We start from the raw sequence: 14,111 nt of genomic DNA on the forward strand, positions 1-14,111 counted from the left end.
ATCTCTATTCTGCAATAATTCTGCAATTAGTCCATATTAGACTTAATCTAAAGATCAAGTATACAAACACGTTTCTCTCTGCTGTTTTTTCTGTGTACTGTTTAGATTTCTGCTGTGTACAGTTTTAAATATAAAATTCCATTAGGGAATTCTTAGAAACCCTTATAATGCAGTAAATCCTTTAGTTAACTGAAGTCAGTTAGCAGGCTTTTTAAGAATAAGCACTGCTATGTACTTGACAAATATATCAGGATACTTTATTCACAGAGCAGAGCTGATACCATCATTCAGTATTTTATTACATTGCATTAGATAAATTGTACCATTGAAATCAGTTCTATCTTTCACAAAAAGGAGTCATTTACATCTCTCTCTGGGAAAGGCAGGATTAATGCCATCAAACGCTTATAAACTCTTCTACTCAAAGTATTTAATTCAATGTAATATTATTTACACAGTCAGAAACAACTTCTAAAGATTCTGGAACAGAAATGGCCAGAACATTTTACCCATTAGCAAATGCCTACTTCTGCAAGTTGCCTTCTGAAGGGGAACTAGATATGTTAACTTAGACATCTATATTTGAATCTGTGTGATAACTGCTCAAAATCACTGTCTTTGGGCTATTCTATTTTTTTTAATGCACTGAGAGTGCTATGAGACAGAAAAAAAAGTAAACATAGGAAATGCCACATTTTTACAGTCAGGCAAGCATTTATAGGAAGAATAAACGCCTTATGACTAGAGAAGAACAGTGTATATTCATTTTATTTATATATGTACAGCTACCTAACCCAAAAAGGGAAGATATTAATAACATTGTAAAAACCACTCACATGAAAAATAAACATGGTCTTTAGATGCTCATAAAGCAGTGTGTTTTGGCATAAAATTGACACCCCCACCTCCCGCCCTGCCCCGAACTTAACTCTGTATTGATCCAAGTCCTGTAACTTGTAACTGAAGAAATCTTGGGTTGACGTCAGACCAGTATTTGGCAGAGCAGAATTGCCAAAATCATATTTGAAATAACTCCAGGTCTGCGTTTTCACTGGTGAACAGAAACCTCCAGTTCAGGCCTGATTTTACTGTCTGTTTGCATAGGAGCGTGATAGTTGCTCATCAGCATTGAAAACTACTGCATGATTCAGCACAAATTCTTCCCAAGGGAACGGCTGACAAAGGCTGGATGAATAGAGGCGTTTTCACATACGCTGGCAGAAACCTGCAAAAGTCTTGGCTGAACTCTCTAGTGCTGGCAATGGCCGTTAATCTCTCACTTACACGAACACTAAAACTCTATTAATGAGTGCTTTTTCGCACACATACGCACAGTAGCACTTCCAAGCACTTTTGGCATTGAAATCTGAATTATCTTTTGTGGGGTTAAAAGCATCCCAGCAATCAAAACTTCAAAGTATTTCTCTGCTCTTTTACTTTAATTTTTTTAAAATGTTGTGACAGTATTTCTTCTTATTACTAGACGACTAAGACATAAGCATGCTGCTGCAGCTCTTGCTACATCTCTCTCACCCATTAAACTGTAAATCTCCTTGAATGATGTCAAAATTGTCTCTCAGGTGGTTCACGGAGGCTAAGATACAGAGTGCCAAGCAAGAGTCCTCTCCTTGTCCTGCTTTTTCACCTCTGCATACCAAACGCCTGTCATGCCAGTGTTCAGTACTTCCCACTCTGAAATACCAGTTTCATTACCCTCTAACAGCAAACTTGAAATCAGTTGTTAAGTTGCCTTATGGCCAATTTGCAGGAGAGCTGCTCCCTCTGCTGAGTTTTCTGTTGATCGGCACCGGCACCTGATGTCCTTCCTCACCATGCTTGGTCCCAGCCCGGACTGGAACGTGGGTCTGTCTGCTGAAGACCTCTGCACCAAGGACTGTGGCTGGGTTCAGAAAGTCGTTCAGGATTTAATACCCTGGGATGCTGGCACAGACAGTGGTGTTACCTATGAGGTATGTGGGCTATTTGCAGTATACTCAAAATGTAAAGTTTACTTCAAAGCAGCAAACAATGAAAGCTATTTGATGCATGATACCGCCACATATGCATTAAAATGAATTAAAAGTAATTTAGACATATGCTAGCTACATTAGTGTCAGTCATTGTGTTAGAATTCCCTGAGCATTATTAAGAGGACAGTATTACATTTACCTGTGATATCGTTATATTCACCTATTGAATAAGTGGAGGACTTAGTTTGCTCTAAACTAAGCATTAAAGCTGAAGTCAGACAAGATTAGTCATATACTCAAATACCATGCATATTCGCTTTTCAGATCACAGGAGATGGTTGTTTTATTCTTGCAGATTTAATGTCTTTAGAACCTAATGAATTTCTGCAGTTACAATGAAACTCTGGAGGCATATTGAAGAATATTTTATTAACCACACTACAAGATGCACATCTTATTGTGAACTCAGCTTCAGGGTTGAACCCCAAAGTGTTAGAGAAGTGTTTCTTAAAAAAACAACAACAAACCCACCCTACCATTACGTATAAATATATCCAGTTTATCTTCTCTTAGAATTTTAGAATTTACTAGTTCAGCATTTTTGGTAAGTTTTAATTTCTGCATGTTAATTATCTTATTATTAATAATGTTTGGTTTCATAGAATCATAGAGTAACCAGGTTGGAAGAGACCCACCGGATCATTGAGTCCAACCATTCCTATCAAACACTAAACCATGCCATGTTTCTTTCTAAACGTATTTTTTTCTTTTTGATTGCAGTCTCCTAACAAGCCTACAGTGCCTCAAGAGAAGATCAGACCACTTACAAGCTTAGATCATCCACAAAGTCCATTTTATGATCCAGAAGGAGGATCTATCAAGCTGGTAGCCAGAGTTGTCATTGAGAGAATTGCACGCAAGGTATAATTTATATAAAAGTCTCAGGCAAGCAAAAATAACCTATTTCATAAACAAAAAAAAACAAGCCTTCCTCTCTGCCACTGCAACTTACACTCCCTAACTCACCAACAAGAAGGATAGTGAAAGAATATTACTAAAACTGTGTCTTAAATTTAAAACTGTCTTAAAGTATTATTTTTCCTACTTCTGATAATTACTACATCTGCTTAATGGGGACTTTTTTAAAAGTGTGAAGAGAAAAAAATGCTGCTGATGCACTAATGCCTCACAGTATACTGTTTTAGTCTGTCTTGGTGTGTACATATATGAGTTTTCTATATCCAATCTCCACAATAATTTCTTTGCAGGGGGAGCAATGCAATATCGTACCTGATAACATAGATGATATTGTGGCAGATCTAGCACCAGAGGAAAAAGAAGAAGGTACTTTTTAAATTAGTTTGTGTTGTGCTAATTTATATTTTGTTCCATTCTCCACTGTCCTTTCTGGGTAAAATACAAAACTGACCTAGAAGTGAAAACTCCCACTCACTGACAAAAATTGATTAAGATTTTCATCTTTTTCTGGTATCTGCTATTAGCCTTTCTTTATACAACAAAGAAATTGCACCTATACCTGAAAGATTACAATAACACTAAAAACAATAAAATAAGCCTTTTGAGGTTCAAATAAAAAGTTGCTGGGATTTTTTTTTTCTTAAATAAAGTTGGCAATTGGTCTTGTCTTTTTCTTTTAGGTTAAAGTGCAGGAGGGAAGAATGTATCCTATTAGTATCTAAAGTGATGACCACCCAAGTAAAAAGAAGCAAACGGAGGACAATGTATATTTAATCTTTGCTGCCTTTTCTTACTTTTCAGATGACACTCCTGAGACCTGCATATATTCAAACTGGTCCCCATGGTCAGCCTGCAGCTCTTCTACCTGTGAAAAGGGCAAGAGGATGAGGCAGAGAATGCTTAAAGCCCAGCTGGACCTCAGTGTGCCCTGCCCAGATACCCAAGATTTTCAGCCGTGCATGGGTCCAGGCTGCAGTGATGAAGGTAACCAAGAGGAAGAGGTAGAGGAGGACACTTTGTAGGGTTTAGTTTTCTTTTATAGATCTTGAAACTGTTGGTTGCTGTAGTGTAACTTGGGTTATGGCAAACAGAGGAATAATTGAAGCTATCTCTGGTCAGTTCTGCAGTTCATCTGAGTCAGTGCATGCAGTACACAGAATATAAAGTAAAGTAAGCAGTAAAGGAGAAGACAATGTGAGGGACAGCATAAAAGTGATATTGCACACAAATGCACAGCTACAGATTTATCAACAATTCTGTTAATGATAGCAATTGAAATGCTTCTCTGTATTTTAGATGGTTCCACTTGCATGATGTCTGACTGGATTACATGGTCCCCCTGTAGTGTTTCCTGTGGAATGGGAACACGATCTAGAGAGAGATATGTAAAACAATTCCCTGAAGATGGCTCTATGTGCAAAGTGCCAACTGAAGAGACTGAGAAATGTATTGTAAATGAGGAGTGTTGTAAGTACTTTATTTAGCTTTGTGGAATTCAGTCAACAGCAGGAACGCTGCCCAAACTATTTTTTCATATGAACTCTACTAGCAAATTATTTTCTCTCTCCATTTTGAATAGCCCCTAGCAGCTGCCTTGTCACTGAATGGGGAGAGTGGGATGAATGCAGTGCTAGCTGTGGCATGGGGATGAAGAGACGACACAGGATGATCAAGATGACTCCCGCTGATGGATCCATGTGCAAGGCAGAAACTACAGAGGCAGAGAAATGCATGATGCCTGAGTGCCGTAAGTGTCCTTAAGTTTATCTCCTCTGCCTTAAAGCGAGGCATTCTTTCTGATATGTTGCGCCATCACACAAAGAATATATCTAAATCAGAAGCAATGTTGCTTTTTCTTCTCCTTAAAATTCGATCCCTTAGGGAACGTGCATGAAGATCCATATTCACCATCAGGATGAGAGTATCAGTAAAAAATACTCAGTGGTATCTTTTTGCTGTATTACCCATACAGTGATGTGTATGTTAGCAAACCATACCTAAGCAACTCTTATTTATGGAATGTGAGGTATATCTAATCATAAGGCTAGAATAAAAGGGTGCTCTCTCCTTTTAGCCCATGAACAGTTCAGAAACTGAGGTGCTCCTTTTGTGCAGTCAACTACAGTTACCCTTGTGGGGTACAATAAAAGAAGAAAATAAAAACAGTGTTAATATTGCTTTTAATTTCTTCAATAAATGTTAAGATTTTCATCAAAGACAGAAAGAATTAATTTAAAAAAAGATTTTTAGTAGATAAAATGTGAAAATATTGCATTTTAGATTATATCAATTTTACTTTCAGTTCTGTCCACTGCAACAAAACCAGGTTTTTTTACGTGAGTTATGATTGAAACATAGCTTCTTAAACTATTTATTACCTGGAAGCACTGGGACTCTGTAGATATGAATAAGATATAGAAAAAGATACCAAAGGAAAGGTATTAAAATCAAGCAAGCCTTTCAATTTAATATAGCATTTTCTGAGTTTCTTCAGTAATATCATTCTGCTTGTGATTCATTTTGTCCAAAGTGACAACAAAGGGTAATTGGTTGATGACAGATAAAACATAGCACATTTTTCACCTGTATTATTTTCAAGACGTATACCTTCATAATTTATATAGAACAAGCATTTATCACCTTTTTTATGTATTAGATACCATCCCGTGTCTGCTCTCTCCTTGGTCTGAATGGAGTGACTGCAGTGTGACATGTGGGAAAGGAATGAGAACTCGGCAAAGGATGCTGAAATCTGCTGCTGAGCTTGGAGACTGCAATGAAGAACTGGAACAAGCCGAAAAATGCATGTTGCCTGAATGCCGTAAGTGTGGAGAACACTCTGGAAAGAAGAGGCTAATTATGTGTGTCACGGTCTATGGGTCAAAACTTTTATCACCATTTTTTTGGCATCACTTCTTAGACAAAAGTGATAACAACTGTGGAATATATTATTATTATGCATTTTCATCTAGTGAGAGCTGGAATATGACCATGTCTTAATTTCAGCTTTACCTTACGTAACTGTACACTGATGACCAGTATTGCTCTGGGTATACAGTTGCTGTGTATTTAACACACTACAACTTCAGGGAACACTTTGTGCACTTCCTAGCAGTAAGTCAGTCAGAATTATAAAACCTATTTTTCACTCAAATGCAGAAGGCATACAAGGAAGGAAGGAAAGAAGGATTAAAGTCACCTAAGTGATTCTTTTAGCTCACAGAAAGAGCACAAAAGAAGCTTGGTTCATCTTTCATGCATCTCTGAACGGTATCATAGCCTTTTTACTGACCTGCATCCCTTTGAAATCTAGAATAGCACATCAGCCAGTGGATGGTGTAGAGAAAGCCACATTGATTTTTTACCTTACTCCACTAAAATCCCCCACTACTTGGGTGGTACAAATTTCTAGTTGCTCTGCAGTCTTTGTGAAGCATGATATCCTAAGGGACTGCGTACTGAATAAGATATGATGGATTTTAGTGTCCTGTTGCCAGCTCATTTACGAGACTTTATAACTAATTACATTATTTTCCACAGAAAGTATTGGTTAAAAAGGCTTTTACACTATAATTTGCTAATTTGGATTATCCAAAATAATGTGAAATATCATTTTGATTCTTATTCATTGGAGCTGTAAGTTTTACAGTGCTGAAAGACAAAAACCTTTAAAACCTAATGGTATTAGTGAATCTTGCATATTGCATAACACTACCAGTAAAGCAACACTTAGAATTATCAAATTCTTTGTAAATAGAACACAATTTTTCACATCTTTTCATTATAGAGTAGTCATATGGGTGTATCAGAATGGAAAATTGAAGAATCATAGAATCATAGAATAACCAGGTTGGAAGAGACCCACCGGATCATCGAGTCCAACCATTCCTATCAAACACTAAACCATGCCCCTCAGCACCTCGTCCACCCGTGCCTTAAACACCTCCAGGGAAGGTGACTCAATCACCTCCCTGGGCAGCCTGTCCCAGTGCCCAATGACCCTTTCTGTGAAGAATTTTTTCCTAATGTCCAGCCTAAATCTCCCCTGGCGGAGCATGAGGCCATTCCCTCTTGTCCTGTCCCCTGTCACTTGGGAGAAGAGGCCAGCACCCTCCTCTCTACAACCTCCTTTCAGGCAGTTGTAGAGAGCAATGAGGTCTCCCCTCAGCCTCCTCTTCTCCAGGCTAAACAACCCCAGCTCTCTCAGCTGTTCCTCATAAGACCTGCTCTCCAGCCCCCTCATCAGCTTTGTCCTCCCTTACAAAGAGGGCTACCCCGCCTCCTCTCCTACCCTTCCTATCCTGCCTGAAGAGCTTGTACCCCACCATAGCCGTACTCCAGTTATATGAGTCGTCCCACCAGGTTTCCGTGATGGCAACGACATCATAGGCTCCTTGCCCTACAACAGCTTCCAGCTCTTCCTTCTTATTCCCCATGCTGCGTGCATTGGTGTAAATGCACTTCAGCTGAGCTGCCGACCCTTCAGCCCTCTTAGAGGGAACAGAGTTCATTCCCAATTGCCTGGTAACTGGAGTAGCTAGCACCAGAGTGCCCGTATCTCCCTTGGCAACCCCAGGTGTGTTCTCCCCCACTTTCTGTGTGGTGATGTACTGGTGGTCCTCACCAGCACACCCTCTCCCAATCACCAGCGCCCCACGTCCAGGCTCGCTCCTGTCTAGCCTGGGCTCAACCCCCTCCGCCTTCACATCTAGTTTAAAGCTCAATTTATGAGCTTAGATAGGTTTCTAGCAAGGGCTTTAGTCCCCCTAGGAGACCCACGTGTCCCATCCTTAGCAAGAAAGCCTGGGGGTGCGTGAGCCACCCCATGATCAAAGAAGCCAAAGCTCCTCTCCTCACACCAGGCTCAGAGCCAGGCATTAATCGAATTCTTCTTCCTGGCCTCCTCCTCCTCTCTATTTAGCCTTGGGATGGAGCAGAATACTATTTGTGCCCCAGAGCCCTCTATCATTTTCCCAATGGCCCTGAAGTCATTCTAGATGGTTTTGGTCTTTTTGTTTACTAGACCATCGTTACCAATTTGGACTACTATCAGAGGATAGTAGTCTGTCTCGTGGACCAGGGAAGGAAGTTTTCTAGCTACCTCCTTCACTGATGCCCCCGGTAAGCAGCAGACCTCTCTGTGGAGCAGGTCCGGTCTGCAAATGGGTCCCTCCGTTCCTTTTAGGAGGGAGTCCCCTACAACAATCACCCTTCCCTTCTTCTTGATGGAGGTATGTTTTTATCTTTTTCTGAGGATGGTGTGGCCTAGGGAAGGATTCTAGGCTGTGGGAACCATCACCCTCATCCTCAGGGTTAGATTCCACCTGGAGCACCTGGTACTTGTTCACCAGGGGGATCTGGAGTTTTGGTGTCTGGGTGAGGGGAGCAGGTTTCCTTCGTCTGGCAGGAACTTGCTGCCATTCCCCATCTCTTGTTCCCCCAACCTTGCAGTTTGCAGGTGGATGGTGTTTGGACACACCAGCTCCAGCAGCCTGCTGAGTTAGTGAGAGGTCACTGCTCCACTGGTCTATCTCCCTCTCACACTCCCTGATGGTCCTCAGCCTCCTTACCTCCTCCCTTAACTCCTCCACCATGTGAAGGAGTTCCCCGACTCAAGCGCAGCTTTCACAAGTGGAGCCAGTACCAGAGGCACAAGCTGGTGTGAGAGGGGGGCCCTGCCTGCAGCCCAGGGTCTGGGGAGCTGCCTGCACCCACTGTGGCTCTGCCTGAGTAGCAGCATCCATCCTGCCTGCTGCAGCACACAGAGCAGCTTTAACCTTCTGCCAGGTGGCCACCATGGTCTTCGGTGTCTTCAGTCTAGTCCCTAGGTCCTCTCTGCACCCTGCCTTCTCGCCCTGCCCGCTCAAACTGCCCCACTCCTCGTCGCGGGGCTCCCAGGGGACTGTTTAAATCTCCCGCGGCAGCCGCCGGGACTGCCCCCTCCCATCAGGCACCGCGCGGGACCAGCCTGTGGGGGCACAGGAGAATTATTTATATTTTTTACTGTAATTTTAGTGATCTGCCAGCACCGTTCTTGAAATAGTAATTGAGGAAAGTGTCAAATAATATTTCTGCTAGAAATGGTCTCAGAAAATTTTGATGTGTAGCCTCATAAAATTTGCTGAAAAGACTGGAGTCTTAAGTTGCATTTATGTATTTAGTATGTAAAAACTCGGTAGGTACATCTCTGTATGTTTCTTCTTGACCCTATGTTTAGATCTCATGGATTTTGTGTAATATTTCTGATTCTTTGCAGCCATCGACTGTGAACTAACAGAGTGGTCCCAGTGGTCTGAATGCAATACCTCATGTGGAAAGGGCCATATGATCAGGACAAGAATGATTAAAATAGAACCACAGTTTGGAGGAGCAGCATGCCCAGAAACTGTCCAACGTACAAAATGTCGACTAAGGAAATGCCTGAGAGGCCCAGGTATGGAAAAAAGACGCTGGAAAGAGGCCCGGGAGAAAAGGAGAAGTGAACAAGCGAAAAAAAATATAGATAGTGAGCAATATCCAGGTGAGTGTTAAACTGTTATTTAGAATGCTCGTGTCTGTTTGTGTTTTCTGCATAACAGGAGTTTGTGAGTAGCTCCCCTTCATGCTGTGAGAACATTTTCAGCATTTCAGTCTAGGGAAAGTTTCAGTAATAAAGTAAAGTAGAGCTACTTTCAGTGTTTGCCTGTCATCATTAATGCAGGACGTAAGTTTAGGGCACAAGGGAGAAAGGTCTACATCTGTCTATGTCCCATCATTGAGAACATTTTAGCTTCTTCACTACAAAGTGTGGAATATGAAAAATCTAGTATTTTGACCTGGAAAATGACTGCTAGCAAATTCAGCAGAACAGGGTGACGATCTTGCATCCAGTTACTTTTGCACTTTGAAAGTATTTGTTTCTGAATCGAGTACTGATTTTCAAAATTGAATTGATTTCCACCTCAATAATCTGATTCAGACTCGGACTGGTCTGAGGGATCTGCTCAGGCTGCTTTTTCAATAAAGAGCAGTATTATCAAGCACTAATGACTCAAATCAATAAAACATAATATCTTGTGGTACGGTTTACATTATCAGGATATGAATTACTGCTAAGCTGTGATTCATGCTTGTCTGACATTTAACAGTTTCTTAACTTTATCTGTGTCTTATAATGAAGACGGTCAATTTATTATTGAATATATTTTTTCAGTGTTTGAGTAATGCACCTTGATTATATTTAAGTGGGGTTTCTTAATTCCTGCGGTAGTAAACAAGGCAATATGGTATCTTACATTCAAAAGATGGAAGCGTGTACATGTGCATAGTGGCACACATATTGAGATATGTAGGTTAAACCAAAAAACTAAAACTTAATCAAATTACTTATTTTTTTAGTTTGTAGGCTGAAACCATGGACTTCTTGGACAGAATGTTCTACACTCTGTGGAGGTGGAATTCAGGAACGCTACATGATGGTAAAGAAGAGGTCCAAAAGCACTCAGTTTACCAGCTGCAAAGACAAAAAGGAGCTAAGAGCATGTAATGTTCATCCTTGTTAACAATACACCAGGATTCCAAGTGATGCACTCTGAGCTAAATGGAAAGTCAACCTTGGTTTGGTTTTTAAAACAGAAAAAATATAAAATGTATATTAGTTTCATTTTTTCAGTGTGGTTTGCTTTTTAGTCTTGCTGGTGCAAGAAATATATTTTATAAATATTTCCTCACAAATTTATGCTGAGAGTAAATCTTTGGTACTCCAGCCAGCCCTTAATGCATAAAAAATAGTAAGTCATTATGAATCATTTAACTAAAATACAGACATATCTGTGGACACGGAATAGCCATATAGAAATACTACTTGTAAAGACATGGGATGCATGCATATTAAAATAACTGTGTTAAAGTGACATGTTTCATACATGGGAGGATTTCTCTCTCAATTTGATTTTGAAAATCCAAAGCGCAGTGCCTATGTGATTACACAACTATGCCAAGGAGTAATTTCAGTGATGCTGGTTCAATAATATCAAAGGTGCATGTTTTATCCTTTTACACTGTTGGGTTAAGCTGATAGTTATGGTAATTATCCTATATACTTTTCTTCACGTGCCACCATCCAAAATGGTCTTTGTGTCTTTAAAACTTAAAAAGGAAGCAATTTGAGCAGCTCAATAGTGATGTCAGCCCACTAAATAGTTACAGTTAAAACAGCAAACAGAGAAAATGTGTGAATGTCATAAAATATTTAGATGCCATATTCTTCTATGGGGTCTACCCACTGCCTCTTAGAAAGGATAAAGAAATAATAGAAATTGGTCCAACCACAGTCGCAGCAACTGTGTCATGGAAAGGCTTCCATATGAGAAATACTAAAAAATTAGATGCAGTGTTGTGAGGATGTTATTCACAGATGAAGAGAGAAAGAGATTTATAATATAAAAATAGTAGAGAAGAGGTGAGCCCAGTTCTCATGCATCCCTTCTAACCAACAAAGGGAAGGGAGCTTCTGAAATAAGACAATGACAGCATCTTAAAATATTAATAACAGATTTACACAAGATGATATTTACAGCAGTGTATGGGGTTTTTTTATTTGTAATCTACTATAACATTACTAAATTACTAAAATTACTAAATTTGTGAGAATTACTCATTTCTAGGTAAACTAGCCAGGATAAATATCTCTCCTGACCACTTGAGCAGTCAACAAAATGCCTGAAAATAGAAAATAGCTCCTCACCGTTCTAATTGCTTTTACTATTTTACACCATCTCCTGTAGAATTTAGCTCTCATCCCTGCACATATACAGGTGTAGGACCACTGAGACCTTGGGCTTCACTTTGTATTGTGATATAATACTTCCCTCTAAGTTCAAGAAGTTAACAGTAGTGATGAGAGATGAAGAGGATGGGTTATCTTTTGGTCCAAGAAAGACAGCATACACCTATGTCTCTACATAAGTAATAACAATGCACTGAAAATAAAGACTGTTGATGCTGACGCTTAAAAAAAAAAAGCTTGAGAGAAATGAATGGAGATAAATTCATTTTATAGTCTTTTTAAACCAGCCCTAAGTAATTTACTCACTTCCTTAACACTTGGTCACAATCCTGAGAACCTGACACTCAGGTTTTAAGTGTCTGAATTTACTATGGACCACAACCCACTGAGTTTAACTTCACCATCACCATCACTATCCTGCGGATCCTCTCATGACCTCCCTGTACCTGAACAGGACAGATAGGCTGGTTGCATTACTCTGTAGGACTTTTCATCACCATTTCTCCACTGAACACTGCAAGGACTGCTCAGGACTTCCACAGCTGTTGCATCCCACCCCTTTAAGGTATTTTACAGCTTTTTCTTTTTTCAGACCTGGAATGAAGGGTGGAACAGAGAAATAATGGGACCAACCACAGTATTTAGCCTCCCCCACCACTGCTAAATGAAATGGATGCAAGCCCATAGTGAACCAAACCAGGAGAAAAAAGAATACAACTGGGTTTAATGCTAAAACCAAACATTTTACATTTTGCACAGCTTGGCTCATTTAATAATATTAATTCAGATAGTTTGCCTCCTTGTGCCTGTTCAAAAATTCTGCAGTTTATGTCTCTATTGCACTGTCATTACAGTATAGCTGCAAGACTGTCCCTAGGTGATGTATTCATGATCTTACCTTGCACATAACCCTCTTATGACCAAAAAACACTATGAAGAAACAGTGGAATGATACTGGAGGAGTGACCAGCTGAACGTATTTCAGGTGAAGAAACAAATGGCTGCAGGGAAGGGCTATAGCAATTTATGCCAGGCACTAAGCCAGGGCAGAGCTACATATGCAATCAAGACCCACACACCACCTACTTCTGTGAGCTGCTCTTGCTGAGCCTGACAGAGGCTATCCCAGCTGAGGCTAATCATTCAGAACATAACCTTGACTAAGAAATGTGTGACAGGCTTAGATATATGTTTGGGGCAGAGGGAGCAGCAGCAGACGGTTTCTCCTGAATGGAAAAAAAAATGCTAAGATTTTATGCACTATATTTTATCTCATCAACTCTTGCCACTTATTCAGGCTAATCTTGAACTGTGCCTGTTTCTGCAAATAATCAATTAAAACAAATGTTATTTTCATTTTCATGTTTGTTCCAGTTCATCAAGCTGTTTTGTCTTTTAATTACTCCCTGGCCAAAGGCAATATTGTCCAAATACACATTTAGTTACGTAGGAAATATGTAACATCTTTCTGAACGTGTCCACAAAATTGTCCATTAAAACAATCTAGCATTCCTTTCACTGTGGCTCCTACTAATTTGATTCTCCATACACTTTGTTTTTCTCTCTGGAGGCTGTTAAATCTGATTTCCAGTCATTTCTCTTAGGCTTATAAACATTATGAATGTCGGAAATTTCTCCCCCCACACCTTGATAATACAAGAAATGATAACATAAATTGCACTGGGTCAAAAACATGTGATCATTCCTGCTTATGTTCAGCTTTTCACAGTTTTTCTGTTGAAACATTTTACAAGTCACTTGTCTTTCTTCTAACTTGATACAAGATAATATTTAAGCTTTTTGTAAAAAAAAACACAAAAACAAACAAATGAAGAAAAAATTAGAGGTTGATTTTCTATTCAGGAAAAAAGCTCTGATATACGATGTGTAGAAGTATTGCATTGTTACTGTAAACTTTCTAGTAGTGTAATAGCCACTGATTATCAGTCAATAAAAATGAGAACTGTTATCTCTCTTATTTCCTGAATAATACTGCTAAAATGAAAGCACAGATGTCACTCCAGTTTTGTAGACCTCAGCGATCAGATTTTAGCATTGTGTGTATGGTTTTTTTTTCTAACATACAAATTGTAGACGCTTTACACATGATAAAAAAGAAAAGCTAGGGGCTTAACAAATGTACAGTAGGACTCTGTGTGTGCAGCATACAATTTAAACAAAATTTTGTTTGCATTTTTAGATTTCCTTTGTTGTTTGTTTGCTGTGGAATTATGAAAAAGCTACCATGAATATTTCTTACCAAAGTCTTGTGTAGATGTTTTGTAGCTCTCTGGCTAACACATTATTATTATTTTGGAATAAAGACATCTTTACTATGAATTTTACACTTGTATGAGTTTCTATTCAACTAATATGGTTATGTTCCCTGAAAAATC

The 14,111-nt window shown here is 39.5% G+C and overlaps 1 protein-coding gene across 1 annotated transcript in view; it reads left to right on the top strand.

Annotated features, from left to right (window-relative positions):
• SPON1 (spondin 1) overlaps positions 1-13,821 on the top strand; it is a 224,826-nt gene extending 211,005 nt beyond the window's left edge. Inside the window, exons 8-16 of the mRNA XM_069857516.1 lie at positions 1,769-1,970; positions 2,751-2,891; positions 3,239-3,314; positions 3,750-3,932; positions 4,245-4,415; positions 4,528-4,695; positions 5,605-5,769; positions 9,205-9,468; positions 10,326-13,821. Coding sequence (XP_069713617.1) covers positions 1,769-1,970; positions 2,751-2,891; positions 3,239-3,314; positions 3,750-3,932; positions 4,245-4,415; positions 4,528-4,695; positions 5,605-5,769; positions 9,205-9,468; positions 10,326-10,489 — 1,534 coding nt within the window. The 3' untranslated portion in view covers positions 10,490-13,821. The remainder of the gene's footprint in view (positions 1-1,768; positions 1,971-2,750; positions 2,892-3,238; positions 3,315-3,749; positions 3,933-4,244; positions 4,416-4,527; positions 4,696-5,604; positions 5,770-9,204; positions 9,469-10,325) is intronic.
• Positions 13,822-14,111: the final 290 nt, after the last annotated feature.

This window comes from Phaenicophaeus curvirostris, chromosome 5 (genome assembly GCF_032191515.1).
Source record: "Phaenicophaeus curvirostris isolate KB17595 chromosome 5, BPBGC_Pcur_1.0, whole genome shotgun sequence".
Taxonomy (NCBI): Eukaryota; Metazoa; Chordata; class Aves; order Cuculiformes; family Cuculidae; genus Phaenicophaeus; species Phaenicophaeus curvirostris.